Source organism: Equus asinus, chromosome 28 (genome assembly GCF_041296235.1).
Source record: "Equus asinus isolate D_3611 breed Donkey chromosome 28, EquAss-T2T_v2, whole genome shotgun sequence".
Classification (NCBI taxonomy): domain Eukaryota; kingdom Metazoa; phylum Chordata; class Mammalia; order Perissodactyla; family Equidae; genus Equus; species Equus asinus.
Genome location: NC_091817.1, coordinates 25,324,986 through 25,345,011, shown reverse-complemented (window position 1 = coordinate 25,345,011; position 20,026 = coordinate 25,324,986). Strand labels below are relative to the sequence as shown.

Genomic DNA, 20,026 nt, shown 5'->3' with positions numbered 1-20,026 from the left:
GATGAAGATAATTATTAGACTATTTCATGGTCACAGTTAATGAGTCATAGAGTCAGAACTTTTAAAGTTCAGTTGTCTAAGCTCTGCATTTCCTATTATATCTATCTTGTTCACAGAAACTTTAAAATCTTTTTCTTTCTGCCTCTCTCCCTCCCGACAGACTGCATCTCCACAACAAAGGGAAATGATGGATCAGGCGGCTGCTCAGTTAGCTCAGGACAATTGTGAATTAGCTTGCTGCTTTATTCAGAAGACTGCAGTAGAAAAAGCAGGCCCTGAGATGGACAAGAGATTAGCAACTGTAAGTGTTTAGCATTTCCCTTTTAAGTATTTGTTTTTTCTATTTAAGAAAGTGCCTCATAACAAGAACCTCAGTGACTTTTTTTGTTTGCAGGAATTTGAGCTGAGAAAACATGCTAGGCAAGAAGGACGCAGGTACTGTGATCCTGTTGTGTTAACATACCAAGCTGAGCGGATGCCAGAGCAAATCAGGCTGAAAGTGAGAATTAGGGGCTCTGTCTCTCCCTGCCCCAACTTTGTTTTCCTTCTGTTCTTGTTGGTTAAACTCCTCACCAGGAATAGGACAGTGGAGTTAAATTTTGTTTCTGAGAAAGCATCTCACCTGAGCAGCATTTCACTTAAAGGCTACTTGTGCAGAAGACATAGAAATGGTTTAGATGTGGGGCTCCCTCTCTCTTCTCCCTCCTCCCACCCTAGTTGTTGAAGTACTGCTGTAAAGAGGTCATGTGTCTATTAATTTTTGTTTCCCAACTTGGTCTTCCCTTCTGGTACTTGTGTTTTTATTGCTAGTTACTTATTGGTGAAAAGAAGATGATGAGAAATCTGATCATTTTTATCAGCTCCATCGGAGAGTTGGACTGACATGGTCCTATTTGAGGCATTTTCCAGTGGAAAAACTTAATGAATTTATAACTGAGAGTAACTCCAACAGGATTCAGGGAAATGGGAAACCCCCTAACTGTGTGTATGTGTGTGTTCGCACCATGCATGCATACTCAGTCATGCTCTTACATGTTGTAATGACTCCTGTGTCCTTTCTCAGAACCTTTCTGCTTACTTCCATGCATACTTTCCACTTTCAAAAGTTTCCTTTGATTATGAAGAGGATCCTGTCAAAATAGGTTTTCTTCTTCCAAGGTTGGTGGTGTGGACCCAAAGCAGCTGGCTGTTTATGAAGAGTTTGCACGGAATGTGCCTGGGTTTTTGCCTACAAACGATTTAAGTCAGCCCACAGGATTTTTAGCTCAGCCCATGAAGGTAAATACTCGCCTTGGATTAAATTGAGTGTTTTACAGTTTAATTTGAATGTTTTCATCAGTCAGTCTGTCTCTTACTTCCTGGGAGCTTAAGCTACAGTGGAAAAAAATACCCACAGTTGTTGAATATAGGTAGTATTCTTTGTATCAGATCAGCATGGCATAAAGGGGAATTTTTTTTTCTAAATCCTTGAGGTTGATTAACCTGTCATGTTTGGCCTAATTAGAGGAATTTACATGGTGACCTCTTGGCTTCCCCTGTATTTTATAAAAAGATTTCCTAAAAATTTGAAACAATTATTTATAGAAAAGTTGAAAATATAGGGGGAAACATTTTCCCCCTGAACCATTTGAATGTAAGCTGATGACCTTGATGTGTCCCCATCACTTCTGGAATCTTTGGTCTGTGTTTCCTCCAAAGACGTTCTCCTATATGAGCATAGTACAGCCGTTGAAATCAGGAAGTTAACACTGATGTGTTAATACCATCTAATCCTTAGACCTCATTCAAGTTTTATAAGTGTCCCAATACTGTCTTTCTATAGTAAAAAAAACCTATTTCAGAACCACACATTTCATTTAATTGTCATATTTTTAAAATTTCCCTCAGGTCGTTCATTGTACAGCTTCTTAGTTTTTTCATTTTTCATGACCTTGACACTTTTGCAGATTAGAAACCAGTTATTTTCTAGAATGGCCTGATTTAGGTTTATCCAGTATGTTCTCATGAATAGAGCGTCTTTGATAGGAATATCACAGAAATGATGGCTGTGTTCTTATTCTGTCCTATCCTGTCAGGCTTTGACAGTTGGACTGGTACTGTATTTCCCACGGTTTGGATTACTTACTTTCATAGGCTGTAGAGAGATTATTAGATGCCACAAGTGTGCTGCCCTCAGCCTACCCCATTATTTATATCATGCTCTCTTTGATGACTTGTGTTGGTGTCAACCAGGCTTTCCGCTGTCAAGTGAAATACCCTCCCCCCTCCATGCCTGCCCTGCACCACCCCACCTAATGGCATTAAGAGTGAATAGTTCAGGAAAGGGAATGGAAGAGCCCCTTCGTGTTTTGATGAAAGAAGAAAAAAATAATGGGAGTAAACGTACTAATAGACTTTTCAGTTGCTACATGTGCTAATGAAAAATCTTTAAAAATTTTGCCTATCTCTTTTTTGGTTGTTTCCTTCTCTGAAATAGCAAGCTTGGGCAACAGATGATGTAGCTCAGATTTATGATAAGTGCATTACAGAACTGGAGCAGCACCTACATGCCATCCCACCAACTTTGGCCATGAACCCTCAAGCTCAGGCTCTTAGAAGTCTTTTGGAGGTTGTAGTATTATCTCGAAACTCTCGAGATGCTATAGCTGCTCTTGGATTGCTCCAGAAGGTTAGTTCTTAAACTGTTACTTTCAGAAGAAACTAGGTTTGTATATATGTAGTGATGTGCACCATCATCTACCTAAGTTATGCTGAAGATTTTAAAAACTAATGGAAAGTAAGGTCTGTTCTCTGATAAGCAGGTGATTTTCTCAGGAGTAGAATGTAGTCATGGCAGTCACAAATAGTAAAGTGGGAAATCTGTTTTTCCCATTAAGATTTTCTAGAAATATGGTTGTTTAAGAAACTAAAAGATAGCCCTTTAGAGTTTGAGGGACAGGTTGATCCATGTACTTGAGTAATGGGGTGGGCTGGGTGGGGAGCCTTGGATTTTGACTGTGTAGGGACAGTGGAGCCTTTTATGACAATGAAGAACACAGAGTGAGCATAAACTAGATGGAAGTTAGCCTGTGTGTGTTGGGTAAATGAAAGGATTTTGGTGAGTGGAGGTACTTAACTCAAGGCCTTCTTTAGAAGGTGTGGTGTAGTTTGCATTAAGGACTGGTTCCTGGCTTTGGTTGTTGGGCTACCAACTATATTTTCCATGGTTCTGAACGCTTTTTTCTTCCCTAGGCAGTAGAGGGCTTACTAGATGCCACAAGTGGTGCTGATGCTGACCTACTGTTGCGCTATAGGGAGTGCCATCTCTTGGTCCTAAAAGCTCTTCAAGATGGCCGGGCTTATGGGTCTCCATGGTGTAACAAACAGATCACAAGGTCAGTAGCCCTCTTAGAAGAGTACTATTTACTGGACTGCCTTCTGACATGCATGGCCCTGTTTATGTCCAGAGGTTTCCCTTTGGAAGGTAAATGGGACATTTGGAATTCCTAATTCTAAGTAGTGAGAATTGTTGAATGGTTGTCCCTTTTCTATCTGGTGCCCATGATAGATACAGAAAACCAGTATTTCGCTTTGGGGAATAAATTATAGATCATAGATTTTAAAAGATTTTGATGATTTCATAGCAGTGGTCTTCATATATACATATTTTAATGTCTTAAATGAAACGCTTTGTTTTCTAGGCTTTGAGAGCAAAGCTTGAGTTTTAATGCTGAGCTGTCTGTTCTACTTTATTATTGGCTGTTTTGAATCTTGGATACTGATTTGCAGTTGGTTCTCAAGGCATCCTTTTTTAATTTAATTTACTTTTATTGAGGTCATATTGGTTTATTACAGGTTTGGTTTGTCCATCACCATACATATGCACCTCTTTACCCCTTTTGCACCCTACCCCTTACCTGTTCTCTTTGTCCATGTGTTTGTTTATCTTCCACATACGAGTGAAATCATCCAGTGTTTGTCTTTCTCTGTCTGGCTTATTTCACTTAACATAATACCCTCAAGGTCCTCCATGTTGTTGCAAATAGAACGATTTTGTCCTTTCTTATGGCTGAGTATTCCATTGCATACATATAGAGTACATCTTCTCTATCCATTCATCAGTTGATGGGCACTTGGTTGCTTACCCATTAAAGGCATCCTTATTTTGGAACAAATTACCATTGAATAAAAGGGGATCTTTGTTTTATCTGATGGTTAAGCCTATATGAATAAAGAAATAACTGACTTTTTCTAGGTGCCTAATTGAATGTCGGGATGAATATAAGTATAATGTGGAGGCAGTGGAGTTGCTAATTCGCAATCATTTGGTTAACATGCAGCAGTATGATCTTCACCTAGCTCAGGTATGGAAGAAATTGAACAGGAAAAACAGACTCTGGTAATCAGGAAGTGTGTTTGCTGTAAGCGTTCTGTTTCTTACATTGTGCTTTCTTTGTTGCCAGTCGATGGAGAATGGTTTAAACTACATGGCCGTGGCATTTGCTATGCAATTGGTAAAAATCCTCCTGGTGGATGAAAGGAGTGTTGCCCATGTTACTGAGGCAGATCTGTTCCACACCATTGAAACCCTCATGAGGATTAATGCGCACTCCAGAGGCAATGCTCCAGAAGGGTGAGCATGAAATGTTTTGGGATCCCTGTGTATTCAGCAGTCTAAGAAAGAGCTTTAGAAATGAATGTGCAGACTTACTAACATTACCTGTTATAACTGCTTTACCTACAACCTATGGGAAGCTTTAGTGAGGCCTCATGTTGTCCCTTGAAATATGAAAGCTTAACTAACTGCCAAGCCTTGCTGTAGACCAGTACGTACAGTACTACTAGACTTAGTGTCAGGGTCCTGTGTTAATCCTGGCTCTGCCACTTAAAATCTCTGATTGTAGACAAGTTGATGTACCCTCCCTAAGCCTGTTTCTTGTAAAATGGAAATAATATCTCAAAGAACTTTTGAGAATGAAGGTAAATAATAACTCAAGGCACATAGTAGGCACAAGTAAATATCTGTTGACTATGAACGTCAGCTCCATTTCAACGGGCACCGTTTTTGGGGTCAAGAAGCTTAACTGAGGTCATTCATTTGTATATTTTTCTTCATAAGTAAAGAGATATGAAGAGACCAAGGATAGTTTTGTTTAAATATGGAAATGGTTAAGTGAATCATCACTCTTGTGGTTTCTGTTAAATAAGCAAATTGTCCAACTGTATGTCTGTGAAATCACAAGCATGAGTAGACTGATTTTCATTCTGGATTTATTGTACTAGATTGCCCCAGCTGATGGAAGTAGTGCGATCCAACTATGAAGCAATGATTGATCGTGCTCATGGAGGCCCTAACTTTATGATGCATTCTGGGATCTCTCAAGCCTCAGAGTACGATGATCCTCCAGGCCTGAGGGAGAAGGCAGAGTATCTTCTGAGGGAATGGGTGAATCTCTACCATTCAGCAGCAGCTGGCCGTGACAGTACCAAAGCTTTCTCTGCGTTTGTTGGACAGGTAGAGCTTTTGGAAAGAAAGGTGCTTTTTATTCAACATAAGTAGGGTGTGTTGCCTCCAATATTAAAGCTCAGTATTATGTACCTGTGGTCAGACAGTTACCTCCATACTCATGTAAATCAAAAATGTCATCACCTTTACTGTGTTAAATTGATAAAGTCTCTTTCCTCATCATTGGTCACTAAGCAGTAAAGTTGCCATTCCCTGTCCCATTTAGTTCTCTTTATCCCATTTCAGTTGTCACAGCTACAAAGCACAGTGAGTCAGATAATGAATAATGAAGTTGCCAAACATATATAGTAATTTTACTAGCTTGATAATCAGTGATGGGATTATGGGCTAATAAATAAGTAGAATTCTTGAAATGGCCTATATTTAAATAAAACATAACACAACCAAAAACTTAATTTAAATTTTTAAAAAAATTTCTAAGTTGCTTATCTACCTAAAACTGCTAAGTGTACTCTTTTGCAAAATAGTTTCCAGTATTTATTTTAATTCAATTTGATCAATTAGACTTTGAGTTAAAGTTAGGAAACAAGTCTGTAGTTAAAAACTAGGTTTGGCAGGAATATTTATGAACAGGATGAACAGAAGAAAATGTAGGAAGAGAGCCATAGTACCATTAGCATTCTGTTTTTGATCATCCCTGGCCACTTTCAACCACTGTGAAGATTAGGACCCAGTAGTGTGTCGTAATCGTGTTACTTTCCTGACAAGAGTGGTACTTTTCCTCAAGTGGCCTTAGCATTCCTTTAGTACGACTGTTGGGATGTGTTCAGGGAGAGATATCTGCTTATTTCTGCAGATTGACCATTTTATTTCTTCAAACTGAGATCAAAGCTTAGGTGCGCCACCGTAGAAAGATTGCAAAGTAGATCTATTAGCAAATAAATCACAATTGAATGTAGACGAGCTGACTGGAATTTTAGAAGTTGTTAGAAATTGGATCTGCTTTTCAAGATGAATGTTACTTAGTAAGTTCTCCCCTAAAAGAATCCAGAATTATAAAAATACCCTATTGAAAAGCTGTTACTACCTGTTTCTGGTTTGATTTATGATTTGGATGGAAGAATTTTGAATCAGTTGGTTTCTGTGATCATCGATATTTCATGGGTATGGATGTGGCACCTGTCTCAGCTCTTCTCGCTGGCTTATTTGCTCTCATTTCTTCTCTCCATTTGAAAAAGATAATATATTATACTTATCTATTCCCTTTTGTATCCTTTTGGGAATTCTTTTTTCCTCCTTGTGCTCCCTCTTGATCATAGCAGTCTGTTCTTGCTGCCTCTCTTCGGTTAGTTTTTCAGATTTCAACGTACAAAAGTCCCTTTGCTGGCTTCCTGTCTTGGCGAGGGTGTGTTGTCAATTTAGCTGTTTTGTTGCTTATCAAGGGACAGTTAAATTGTCAAGTTTTCATTCTGAACTTGGTATTTTTGTTTAGTAAGCACTGACTTCCTTCTCCCACTGCTTCCTTAATGCTTGTTATACTGTCTTGTTCATACTGTTGTCGTCATCTTTTGTACTAGCCAAGTAATTTTTCTGCTCTGCTTCACTTGCAGATCATATGTCATAAAATTTGTACTTTATCCTTTCTTTTAAATAAACTTGCTCTTTCCACTTTAATTTACTTTAAGATAACTTAATTTGCATTAAAATAGCCAGGGGTGATCTGTGGGTATTTTCTTTTGGTACCTACTTATTGTAGAAATTATTACTTGATTTTTCTGGTGCAGCTAGTTGGAGTTTCAAAAACTTTGTTATTGGTAAAGTAAGTTGGAAGAAATTATCTTAAACTCTGTGAGAAAGTAAAATATATGTAATTTATTCTCCTCATTTGGGGAAATATGCATTGGCCAGAGTGTCTTAACATGACTTAGTGGGTTACTAAAAGTTGGTTTAATTTGCATAGTCAATTTTGTAAATTACTTGGCTGTGGATTGCTGTTCAAAATTGCCGTGTAATTATTTCTTTCTCAATTTTCATCTTCTCTGCTCTCCATAAAACTGGAGCAATTCTGTCATGGGTACTTAATGGAGAAGTCATTTTTTATGACACCTTTTCTTTGACAAAGTAGGAATTAGAAATGTGATGATAGGAATAAATGAGAGAATACCTCTTAAATGTGAAAGTTAAAAGTATATTCATGTGTTGTATCTTTTTATATTTTTGTTCCCTTGGTAGATGCACCAGCAAGGAATCCTGAAAACTGATGACCTCATAACAAGGTTCTTTCGTCTCTGTACTGAAATGTGTGTTGAAATCAGTTATCGTGCTCAGGCAGAGCAGCAGCACAATCCTGCTGCTAATCCCACTATGATTCGAGCCAAGTGCTATCACAACCTGGATGCCTTTGTCCGACTCATTGCACTGCTAGTGAAGCACTCAGGGGAGGCCACCAATACTGTCACAAAGATCAATCTGCTGAACAAGGTCTGAAATCCTTTCTTGCCTTAGTCTTGGTACATGAGGTCTGCATCAGTGGTTCTCAGCCCTACAGGGCCCAACCCCTTCCCCAAAACATTTTGTAGCATCCCCCTTTCTGTCCTGAAATTAAGTTCATAGATAATATATACACATAATCCCTGAAGTTTAGGAGAAGAGTATGGTGACTTGACTGAGAGACCAAAGAAAAAAATATCATGATGTACTTCAGTATGCAAATGTTTGGTAATGGCTTCACCAGAAGATATTTAGGTAGTATGCGATTTGCCCCTATACACAGAATCACTGCGAAAACGGGATGACTAGACATGTCCACTGATAACAGATTGGCACTTCAAATACCATGCGTGACATTGCAGTTGTCATGATTTTCTGAAAAGGAACAAAGTAGTTTTATTTTTATTTAAACTGGAATCCCTATAAATTTGAGTATTGAAATAGGGCAAAAATGAATTTAAGAGTTTGGTCTTGGGTAATTACAGATGGGTTATCACATCCCTCACCATTCAGTGGAAAAATCAGATGGAGTGCAGGACAGTTCTTTGTTTGAGACATTTCTGCAGCCTAACAGCTTCCCTGGCCCCCATCTACTAAATACCAAGAGAAGTATAAACCATTTGCCTCTTGTCAACTTAATGTCAGACCCGAAAAATTAGATTGTTAGATTGTGTTAACATATAAAATATGATGTGCCATGTTGATTTCTAGAGCTTTAGAAAAACCATTGGACATTTGTGGAGAGTATACATGTCTGGTCCAAGGGTATTGAAATTCAAAGAAAACACAGAAAACTCTGCAGGCCAAATCAAACCAATGTTTGACACCTTTGGCTGCCAGCATATAATTTTGTATTCAAATGGTATATATCCTTTCCTTTAACGTGGGGTTTAAGAACGCAAGGTAGGGCCAGCCTCATTGGCCTAGTGGTTAAGTTCAGCATGCTCCACTTTGGCGGCCTGGGATCAGGCGCGGACCTACACCACTTGTCTACCAGTGGTCATGCTGTTGCAGCAGCTCACATACGAAATAGAGGAACGAAGATTGGCAACAGATGTTAGCTCAGGGAGAAGCTTTCTGAGGGGGTAAAGAAAGCATGAGTAGAGAGTGGTAAGTGAATTTCTGTGTGTTTTATAGGTCCTTGGGATAGTAGTGGGAGTTCTCCTGCAGGATCATGATGTTCGGCAGAGTGAATTTCAGCAGCTTCCCTACCATCGAATTTTTATTATGCTGCTCTTGGAACTCAATGCACCTGAGCATGTATTGGAGACCATTAATTTCCAGACACTGACAGCTTTCTGGTGAGTATTGTTGAATTAATAGAGATTTCCTGTTAAGAGTTGCTGTCTTAGTGTAGTAAAATTTGAGTAGTAGAACTCTTGTGGATTTAAAGCATCTTGATTTGTAACGCAGCTTGCATGTTGTCTACTTACTTATATTCCTTTTCATTTGTTGTTCACTATATTTAAGTTGGACTGTGCTTCTGACTAAGGTTTTCTTTTTTCAGCAATACATTCCACATCTTGAGGCCTACCAAAGCTCCTGGCTTTGTGTATGCCTGGCTTGAGCTGATCTCCCATCGGATATTTATTGCAAGAATGCTGGCACATACGCCACAGCAGAAGGTGTGGCTGCAGTTTATCTCCTACAGATGAAGACTCTAACTACCTGGGGCTTATTAGCACTCTTAGTCCTTTAGTAGTAATTGTACTTCTTGCAAGCTTAGTTGGGAATTCTTCTATTTAATGTATACTCATGTTATGGAGAGAGGCTTAACAAGTACTTGACTGCCTCTGCCTGAAAGCCATTCCTCAGTGATTAGGATATTGCTTCTCCAAGGCTGTTGTGGGCCACCTGTCTCAATCTCCTAAGGGATTTTTTTTTTAAGTTGAAACCTTGGAGCACCTCTGTAGAGATCTATATAAAACTGGGTAATGGAGCTCTGGAACCTGCCACTTTCACAGGTTCTCAGTCTATGTTAAAGGTGGTCACATGCAAGGTTGAGGACCATTGGTCTACTGTATTTGAAGATAATAGGATCAAATTCTAGTAAAGAATTGCAAATAAACATTTAACAAGACAAGTTTCTTTTCCATCTTGCAATTAAACACAAATGAATACTATAGAAAATATCCTTGATTGGCCCTTCAGCCTAGAAGAAAATGTGACTGCTGTGTGCTGCAAAAAAGAAACTGAATCCTTAAATGGAGTTAGTTTTGTTTGGTGGAGAAGTGCATTCTAGGAGGAGGGAACACAATATATTGAAGAAAATGACCCAAGAATGAACATAATTAATATAATTGGGGAATGGTGAGCTCACCATTTGTTTGGCTGAAAATAGAAAGTTCATGTTGTAAACTGGATGAGGTTATTAGCCAGAAGTTGAGTTGAGAGTGGGAAGAGAGATGGTTGAGACCCAGGACTTAATTAAAAGGAATTAAGAAAACAGACCTCTAGTTGTCAGTTTCTCACTTGGCTAAATGTTTTGTGTTCTGTCTGAAATTTCCTCAAGGTTCTCTCCTTCTCCTCTTTAAATTTTGCTATAGGCATAAATACCTACGTACGTATTGTACATCCTGGAATTTCTGGATCCTGTTTTTTTGAAATATCATTTCACACTATCTCCCTAATTATACTTACTCCTTTTTAATGCTAGTCAGTCTTTAAGAGAATCAGTATTCTTTAGTTACATTAATATGAAGAAGATAGTAATCAAGTCACAGTGTAGCTGCTTGGGTAACTTTTTTGGTGGCAGAACAGCAGCTGAGTAAAATTATGACTTGTACATTTCTTTCTTTCAGGGATGGCCTATGTATGCACAGCTACTGATTGATTTATTCAAATATTTAGCGCCTTTCCTTAGAAATGTGGAGCTCACCAAACCTATGCAAATCCTCTATAAGGTAATTAATTTGGAGTTATAAATTAAAGTAATTAAAACTTAACACTTAAAATACTCAAACACTTTCAACTAGGAAAATGAAGTCTAATATTGGTGTTTATTATTAAGCTTTTGAAGTATAACATATATTCAGAAAAGTGCAAAAATCAAACATACTTGCATAACCAGTCCCTGAACAAAGGCTATTCATATATGCAACTTGAGTAGATAGTACAAGTTTTATAAAATGTGTGTCCTAGTTAACTATTCCAGCAGCACATTAGAGTTACTATCTCAATATCCATACCTGATACTGTTTTTTTGTTTTAGCCATTTTGGCAATTGTGCAGTAGGATCTCATTGTGAGTTTAATTTGCATTTCTTGATTTCTTAGTGAGGTTTTTATGTGTAGGTTGGCCATTTGGATACCTCCTTGTGTGATGTTCCTCTTCCAGTCTTGTGCTCATATTTCTATTGGATTATGTGTGTTTTTCTTATTTTTTATAGGAATTCTTCATATATTCTGGATGTAAGCTTTGTTGATATGTATCTAAACATCTCTCTTGTGGCTTGCCTTTTCACTTTCTTAAAGTAAGGTATTTTTTGAGGAACGGAAGTTCTAAATTTAATGTAGTCAAAATTATCAATTTTTTACTTTGATTAAATGTTTTTTGTATCTTGTGTAAGAAACCTTTGCCAATCCCAAGCTGCATTCTGTTGTGTGTGCACCCTGACCCCTGCCAAGAATCCATATAATTCTGCTTTTTATGTTTAGGTCTGATCTATCTCAAATTAATTTTTGTGTATGATGAGGTTTATTTCCTCCTCCTCCCTCAAATCTGCCCCCCCCCCGCCCCCTAATATAATGAAAATTTTTCAGCACCATTTGTTAAGTCCTTCATTCCCTGTTGGATTGATTTGCACCTGTGTCAAAATAATTGACCGTATATGTATGGGTACCCCTCTGGTTGATCCGTTTATCTGTTCTTAGGCTGGTACCACACTGTCTTGATTGTAAGACTTTACTATAAAGCTAAAGTTATCAGGCAGAGTAGGTCCTCTTCAACATTATTTTGTCTATTACCATTTGTAGTTCATAAAAACTTTGCAATCACCTTCACTTCTGAAAGCTTGCTGGGATTTAGATTGAGGTTGCACTGACTCTTATAGATCAATGGAGAGAACAGATATTTTAATATTGAGCCTTTCAATCCATGAACATGTCTATATGTCTCTTTAGTTAGGTCTTTAATTTTACTCTGCAGTGCTTTGTAGTCAGCACAGAGGTTTTGAACTTCTTTCCTTAGACTTATTCCTAGATAGTTGATGCTTTTTGTGAAATTGTAAAAGATATCTTTTTGAAATTCTAATTTCTTATTTGTTGGTGGTATATAGAAATAAAATTGATTTTGTATATTGGCCTTGTATCCAGCCACCTTGCTAAATTTACTTTTTCTGAGAGTTTATCTGTATATTTGGGGGGAGGAGTGTATTCTATATATAGAATCATTTCATTTACATATAACAATAGGTTTTTTCTTTGGTTTTTCATTTTCTTGCCTTATTGCACTGACCAGAAACTCCAGGACAGTGTTAAATAGAAAATAGTGATAATGGCGTGCTCATCTCATTAATGATCTGGAGGAAGCTTTTAATAATTCACCATTAAGTATAGTGTTTTTATAAATCTGTAGTTTTGTTTTGCAGATTCCATTATCTGATTAAGGAAATGCCCTCCTATTCATAATTTCCTGAGAGTTTTCAAAAGCATTAAATTCACGTCAGGTTTTGGTATCAAGGTTGTGCTAGTTTTATGCTGTGAAAGAGTTGGAAAATGTACTCTTTCTGTTTACTTAAGATTGTGAAAATAGGGGGCCAGCCCCATGGCCGAGTGGTTAAGTTCGCGCACTCTGTTCTGCTTCAGCGGCCCAGGGTTTCACCGGTTCAGATCTTGGGCATGGACATGGCACCGCTCATTAGGCCATGTTGAGGCGGCGTCCCATATACCACAACTAGAAGGACCCACAACTAAAATATATAACTATGTACTGGGGGGCTTTGGGGAGAAAAAGAAGATTGGCAACAGTTGTTAGTTCAGGTGCCAATCTTTAAGAAAAAGATTGTGAAAATAGTGTTAATTTTTCCTTAAATATTTGTAAGAATTTGCCAGTAAAGCCATCTAGACCTGGAGTTTCTTTTTGGGAAGGGTTTTAACAACATATTTAACTTCTTTATTATAAAAGACTTCAGATTTTCTTTTTTTGTTTGGGTTTTGGTAAGCTGTATTTTTCAAGTAATTAGTGTACTTTATCTGAATTGTCAAATTCGCATAAAATTGTTTAATATTCTCTAAAACTAGTTTTCGTGTCTTTAGGATCTGTAGTGATGATACTTTTTCATTCCTGATATTGGTAATTTGTGTTTTTTCCATTAGTCTTGGTGTAGGATTTATCAGTTTTATTATCTTTTCAAAGAACCAGCCTCTAGCTTTGATCCTCTTCCCCTTCAGCACTTTTTTAAAAATTTTATTTCAGCTTTTCCCCTTCAGCACTTTTTTAAAAATTTTATTTCAGCTTTCTTCTACTTTGTTTTTGGTAGCTGTTCTTTTTCCATCTTAAGAAGATGTCAGCTTATGTCATGTTTTTATTTTTTGTTTTTGTCCATCCTGTTCTAGCATATGTGTTTAAGGCTATAAACTCCTGATACTTAGTTTTTTGTGATTTTCAGATGTAAATATTTTGATAAATCACTCGTGATATTATGTTATTAAAGTATGCTTTTGGCTTATGTTACTCGCATTTTCTTACTTAGTATGGAAACAGCCAATGTTTTTCTTGTTTTTAAAAAATAGGGCACTTTAAGAGTGCTGCTGGTTCTTTTGCATGATTTCCCTGAGTTCCTTTGTGATTACCATTATGGATTCTGTGATGTGATCCCACCCAATTGTATCCAGCTAAGAAATCTGATCCTGAGTGCCTTCCCAAGAAACATGAGGCTCCCAGACCCATTCACTCCTAATCTGAAGGTAAAGTTCCAAACAGTTCAAGGAAAAGAAAGTTATGTCTTAATATTTCAGTCCTTTCTCTGGTAAGCAGGCTGTTTAACTACCCTCCCCCCAGCATACACATGTAAAAGTTATTTGTTCAGGTAAGGGTGCTCTTTGGGGGGAGCACTCATGTTATTAAGTCTCATAGTGTGTGATATAACTGCTGAATATTGAGTCACAGCATTTGTCTAATGGCTGTTTTCAATTAATTTTGATATTAAATTTAGCTATATTTCTTTACAGAACCTCAACCTAGGTGTTGGGGCACTCATTTGCTGGGTAGCTCCCGTATGGCACAGAATTGCAGAATAGACCTATGTAATATCCATATTTCACAGGTGTTTGATATGTCTGTGCTTATGTTTTGTTTAAATAGTTGAAGTAAAGGAGAGAAGGGACCACGTAAAATCGTACTACATTGACATGGTTACTGTGATTTTTATGTATTTTCTACTCTTTTTGTTTCACTTGCACTTACTTTTTAACTAGTAAGTGTGATGTTGTCTTGTTCTGCTGGGGCGTATTTTCAAAGACTAGGGCTCTTGGTGAGTGAGGAATCTCTTTCTGTACTCTTACTTTGAAATCTAAGTCGAGGGAAAAAATTAGTGGCGCAAATTAGACCTTTCTATGAAAGGTACTTATCCTGCCTTGTTCTAGAAAGATACTGTATTGTAGAATGAGAGATTCCTATCATTTTGTATGTAAATTCTTCTAATTAAAGATTAATAAAAAGTGGCAGCTCTACTCAAGATGTTTATAATGTGTATAATTTTAGAAAAAGAATCCTGCCACTTTCTAGCATAGGTTTCATTTGCTGTTAACTCCTACAAATGCTTCTGGTTGTGATTCTTGTATTTGTCTTGGGCAGGTGGATATGTTGAGTGAAATTAACATTGCACCCCGGATTCTCACCAATTTTACTGGAGTGATGCCACCTCAGTTCAAAAAGGATTTGGATTCCTATCTTAAAACTCGATCACCTGTCACTTTTCTCTCTGATCTGCGCAGCAACCTCCAGGTTGATTGGTTTGGCTTGACCTCTCAGCTGTATTTTTCATAGAAAGCACTTTTGATGGCACCATTGTGTGCATACCCTGTTTGGGAGTTAGTCTTTTTAACCTGATTTAAAGATTTTAAAACATATTGTCATTTCTAATGGTTAGATGAAATTAACTGGATTATTTCATCTTGTCAATGACACAAAGCTATAGCCTTGGAAGAGGTGACCAGGGAATGGACTGATTTTCTGTAAGAGTAGACTCCTAATAACGATTCCCTGTCAGTACTCCAAGATTTTTCTAAACAAATGGATTCTAGTTTGATTTGCTGTATAGAAAATGACTTGAAGTTGTATTGTTGTTCCAAACCAAGGAACTACAGCTTTCCCCCTCTTAAAAATCTTCTATTTCAGATAGTGCATATTTTGACTTTATGAACTTTACTTTTGTGCTGGTACCTGTCAAAGCCTTGGCTTCCCAAGGGAAGTCATGTTTCTGTTGTTGCTATAGCCACCCTTGGGCAGATGTGTATTTGTTAAATAACCTCAAAAACTCAAGCATATGTCTAAAAATTCACATCGCAGAGAATTTGAGCAGTTCAGCTGTTCTATGAAGGCATAAAAAGGGTTTAGAAATATTGGTGCCGAAATCAGACCTTTGTGAGAATAAGTCAGGAGCTTTCTGTTCTGCTCATTTAGGTATCCAACGAGCCTGGTAATCGCTACAACCTCCAGCTCATCAACGCACTGGTGCTCTATGTAGGGACTCAGGCCATTGCACACATCCATAACAAGGGCAGCACACCTTCAATGAGCACGATCACGCACTCAGCTCACATGGACATATTTCAGAATCTGGCTGTGGACTTGGACACTGAAGGTGAGTGAAGCCAGCCAGTTCTCACAGTCAAGTTCTCTGCACTTTTTGCTATAGTCTGGTCATAAAAATACTTTAAGCCACAAGAGAGAATGTTCTGTCAATATGTTTATGATCTAGCTGGTTATTTTATCTTTAATTAGATAGATCTGTTCAATGCAGAAAACACAGAAAAGCACAAAGAATCATCCAAATCTTTATCTTATCAGTCACTATTTCAGTGTATATGATTACAGTACTTTTGGTGTGAAAATAAACATCCCTTTTGCTAGTCTTTCTTTAAAAACAGGCTCATGTTTTGTTAGCCTGCCTTTTCCCCCAGCATTTATTGGTGCCTGTTTGTGAGGCAACATGTTAAGCGTTAGGCATATAAAGATAAATAGGATTTTCCCTATCTGCTCTGCAAAAAGTAATTCTTATTCTAAGTTGCACCTTGCTTGGTTGAACTACAGTTCTTTTGGTGTTCTATATTCATTCTTTACTATGAGGCTCCAGCAGGTGCTAACCACTATTCAGTCCTGTTCATTTTCGCACACAAATACTTTAGGAGGTTGCCTACTTTCAACTTAGCTATGGATTCTTGAGAGACTACTTAATCTTGAGTGTATACCTATGTGTATGTATACTTATGTCTGTAATATATATATATATATATACTGCATGCCTATTTGTAGATGGGATTTGAAACAGCTTAAAATCAAGATTTAACATAATTGAATACCATTATGTCCAGAGCCCAGCAAAATAAAGGAGGGATAGCCTTGTGGGGGAAGTGTTAAAGCTCACTTTGATAGCCTTACAAACATGAGTGGTATCAAAGGCAGACAACCCAACCCAGTTAAGATAATAGATATTTATTCCAATATAGTTTGAACTAGCAGTTCTCAAAAATGTGGTCTAGGAACCGTTGGGGGTGTCCCTAACACTCTTTTTAGAACTGTGTGAGGTCAAAACCATTTTCATGATAAGACATTTGCTTTTTTCCCCACACTCGTTTGTCACGAGTGCACTAGTGGAGTTTTCCAGAGGCTACATGAAATATAATACTGGAACAGATTGAACACAGAGGCAGAAATGAGAATCCAGCTGTCTTCTATTAAGTGACACTAAAGAGATCTGTGAAATGTAAAACGGTGACGAACTCCATTAAGTGTTTTTGGAAAATACTTAATAATGTTATATTAATATGCAGTAGGTCTATTATTTTTTTTTTAAAATTTTAAATCTTTTAAAAAATTTTAATGTAGAAAGTACTGAAATAAAACCCACAGAAATGAAAACTCTGTGGGGACCTGAGAACCACTGGTTGAAACCAAAGAATAATTTGAAAGCCTGTATCAGAAATCCACATTGTAGCCAGTCAGAATGACTTGTCTTCTCATGTTGGCCTTCCAAAGCCAAGTCCTCACTAAGCTGAGTCTTAATTTCTAGGTCGGTATCTCTTCTTGAATGCAATTGCAAATCAGCTGCGGTACCCAAATAGCCACACTCACTACTTCAGCTGTACCATGCTGTACCTTTTTGCAGAGGCCAATACTGAAGCTATCCAAGAACAGATCACAAGGTAAGAGAGAATTTTGTTTTTCAGACGCTTCTAAATGATGCCTTTTTCCCTTTATTATGAATTCCATGAATGTTTTTTTGTATGCATTCAGTGTTCATTGAGCATTTTTTCCATGTCTGTTTAAAACACTTTTTACGTGGTTAAATGTGGGATATAGCTGTAAAGAAAATGGACACGGTTCCTGTCCTCCTAATAATTAGACTGATAGACACAAAAAGTCACAAGTAGACAATCACAAATCATAATCATTGCTGAAGTAAAAAGTAGTTTTCAACAAGAGGCACCAACATTTTGATTGAATGTCAGGAGTTTCTCTGAGGTGGGGGTGGCAGTTTTAATCACAGTCCACAGTCCTGAATCACACAGACCTATTAAAGAGCTTGGACTTTTCTTTATTACCTCTGGGTTGAAAGGTTTTAACCAGGAGAAATAATAGGATCATGCTTGTGTTTTCCTAACAATAGTTAGGAATCTTTTGCAGATTGCTTAGACTTTGTACAGCACTGAAGATCGGGAAATGGGTAGATTGTGGTGACAGAGATATGTATATGTACTTTAAAATTAAAAATTGGACCAGGCTTTTTAAACTTGCCCCTTCAGCTAATAGTTGTTTCTGGGTATTAGATACGGTATTCCTTCGATTTATATACCAGAAATTAGTATTCTATTGGATGTTTAGATGATAATGTCTTATTTTGTTCTTATATATAAATCTGTAGTGAACTTCCCTATAATCTTTGTTTTTGTGCTTATTTCTTTAGGGTAAATTTAGAAGTACAATTGGTTAGGCCAAAGGATATGACTGTTTAAGCCAATACTGCCATTCAGAAAAATTACACCAATTTACACAAGTACTAGTAGTCATTGAGTGTGCCTCCTTTAAGTGATTACACTCTGCACCATAATACTATCCTAACTTTAACTTAGTCTTTTAGGCTCTGTAATGGGAAGAGGCAGGATTCTAACCTGGGTTTTCTAATTCCAAAATCCATTTGCTTTATCCATGCTGTGTAGAGTGTAGAGATTAATCTACTTTTTTTTAGTAAAGCTAGCAACTTTTGCATGTAGTTTAATAATCAGAGAGAAGAGTCAGAAAAAAAGGTAATGGAGAAATAGTCATGAATTTCTATGTTTCTCTGTGCATTGACTAACTTTCTCTCTCCTTCTCCAGGGTTCTCTTGGAACGGTTGATTGTAAATAGGCCACATCCTTGGGGTCTTCTTATTACCTTCATTGAGCTGATTAAAAATCCAGCGTTTAAGTTCTGGAACCACGAGTTTGTACATTGTGCCCCAGAAATTGAAAAGTGAGTTAAAAGTACTTTTAATTGTCTGCGACAGGACAATGAGAATCATTTGATGGCTCCATCTTGGGTGGGTGATTAAAAAGGCAGTAGTAGCCAAAGCTAATGAGATGCAAGGTGTTAGCAGGCCTGAACTTTTCTCACAAATAAACTTGTAACTGTCTCCATTCTTTAGGTTATTCCAATCGGTCGCACAATGCTGCATGGGACAGAAGCAGGCTCAGCAAGTAATGGAAGGGACAGGTGCCAGTTAGATGGAACTGCATCTCTGTTGTAAATGTGTCAGCCTGGAGGTCCTACCATGCCAGGGTTATAAACTGGCTGAAGAATCCTTTCAGCTCTTCCCGACTTTCCCAGCCCTTTGGTTCTCGGGTATCTGCCCCAATTACTGTTTGGGTCAGCTTCCTGTCTATGTGGGCACGTTCCAAAGTTTAAATGCATTTTTTGACTCTTGGCCAAAATTTAGAAGATGCTGTGAATATCATTTTGAACTTGTGTAAATATATGAGAGAGAAAACCTTTGTCTGGAACTTCTTGGGTTTGTGCAAAATGTGTCCAAGGCAAGTAGAGAAACTGGTACCTGCCCAGCTTATAATTGAAGAGGCTGCTGATGCCATGCACTTGTCTGGGGGGCATAGCTCCATGTCTTCTGACATTCCTGGTGTCCCAAAGAATAGCAAAAAGTTTAAATATTATGTAACTTATTCTTTTAATGTGGACAGGGGGCCTTGAAAATCACTAAGTTGTTAAAAAGTGGATGTGCTAGAATTTGGTATGCCAGGGAACATGGGAAGAGCTTGCAGCTGAGATCCCATGGGTTTCTGTTTTTTTCTCTTCCGCAAATTTAAAGCTGACTGCTGGGGAAAGCCTCATTTTTCATTTCTGTTGGAGAACCTACCCCCTTCAGCCCTGTGAGATGCAGTCAGCTCTTTTTTTAAAAAGGGAAACCATACCAGGCCTAAAGCTCCCCCATCTCAATCCTGATAATTTTATAAATTGTGGGAAAAAGAAAGGGAACCAAATATTATGAATTGCCCTCCCATATTATTCCAGTGAATGGCCATACAGCCTAAGTGGAACAACAAAAAAGTCAAAAGGACCAATACAGCCCCTTTTGTAAGGATTTTGAATGTTTTGTAAACGTATTGGTCCATGTGTTGTATTTTGTAGCCTTTCTAGTTCCTGGGCTTTGGCTCCCCTACTTCTTGTATGTGTATGCATACTGTAGTTAAACATTAAAGTCATGACACACATGTGAGTCCACTGTGCCTTTCTCAGTAGCAGCAAACAGTGCTGGTGGTGAGGAGGAAAGTGGACAGTCCAGCCTTGCAGAGCCCGGGGCCATTGGGAAACACCAACTTCTTGCTGAATGGTAGCTCTTTCCCACTGGTACTAATCTGGCATGATAGTGTTTCTACCTGT

The 20,026-nt window shown here is 37.9% G+C and overlaps 1 protein-coding gene across 8 annotated transcripts in view; it reads left to right on the top strand.

Moving 5' to 3' along the window:
* The window catches only part of CNOT1 (CCR4-NOT transcription complex subunit 1), a 113,740-nt gene extending 93,878 nt beyond the window's left edge, over positions 1 to 19,862 (top strand). For 4 of the 8 annotated variants that reach the window (XM_014827263.3, XM_014827264.3, XM_014827262.3 and 1 more), the window contains 18 exons: positions 161 to 301; positions 395 to 499; positions 1,159 to 1,278; positions 2,477 to 2,668; positions 3,232 to 3,374; positions 4,235 to 4,343; positions 4,443 to 4,612; positions 5,263 to 5,494; positions 7,679 to 7,927; positions 9,074 to 9,237; positions 9,444 to 9,561; positions 10,738 to 10,839; positions 13,669 to 13,842; positions 14,732 to 14,881; positions 15,560 to 15,740; positions 17,169 to 17,301; positions 18,473 to 18,607; positions 18,780 to 19,862. In XM_014827263.3, the coding sequence (XP_014682749.1) occupies positions 161 to 301; positions 395 to 499; positions 1,159 to 1,278; positions 2,477 to 2,668; positions 3,232 to 3,374; positions 4,235 to 4,343; positions 4,443 to 4,612; positions 5,263 to 5,494; positions 7,679 to 7,927; positions 9,074 to 9,237; positions 9,444 to 9,561; positions 10,738 to 10,839; positions 13,669 to 13,842; positions 14,732 to 14,881; positions 15,560 to 15,740; positions 17,169 to 17,301; positions 18,473 to 18,607; positions 18,780 to 18,858 (2,697 nt within the window). In that variant the 3' untranslated portion in view covers positions 18,859 to 19,862. Of the gene's footprint in view, positions 1 to 160; positions 302 to 375; positions 506 to 1,158; positions 1,279 to 2,476; positions 2,669 to 3,231; positions 3,375 to 4,234; positions 4,344 to 4,442; positions 4,613 to 5,262; positions 5,516 to 7,678; positions 7,928 to 9,073; positions 9,238 to 9,443; positions 9,562 to 10,737; positions 10,840 to 13,668; positions 13,843 to 14,731; positions 14,882 to 15,559; positions 15,741 to 17,168; positions 17,302 to 18,472; positions 18,608 to 18,779 lie in introns of those variants that run through there. The other 4 variants (XM_014827260.3, XM_014827261.3, XM_014827259.3 and 1 more) reach the window with 2 other exon arrangements.
* Positions 19,863 to 20,026: the final 164 nt, after the last annotated feature.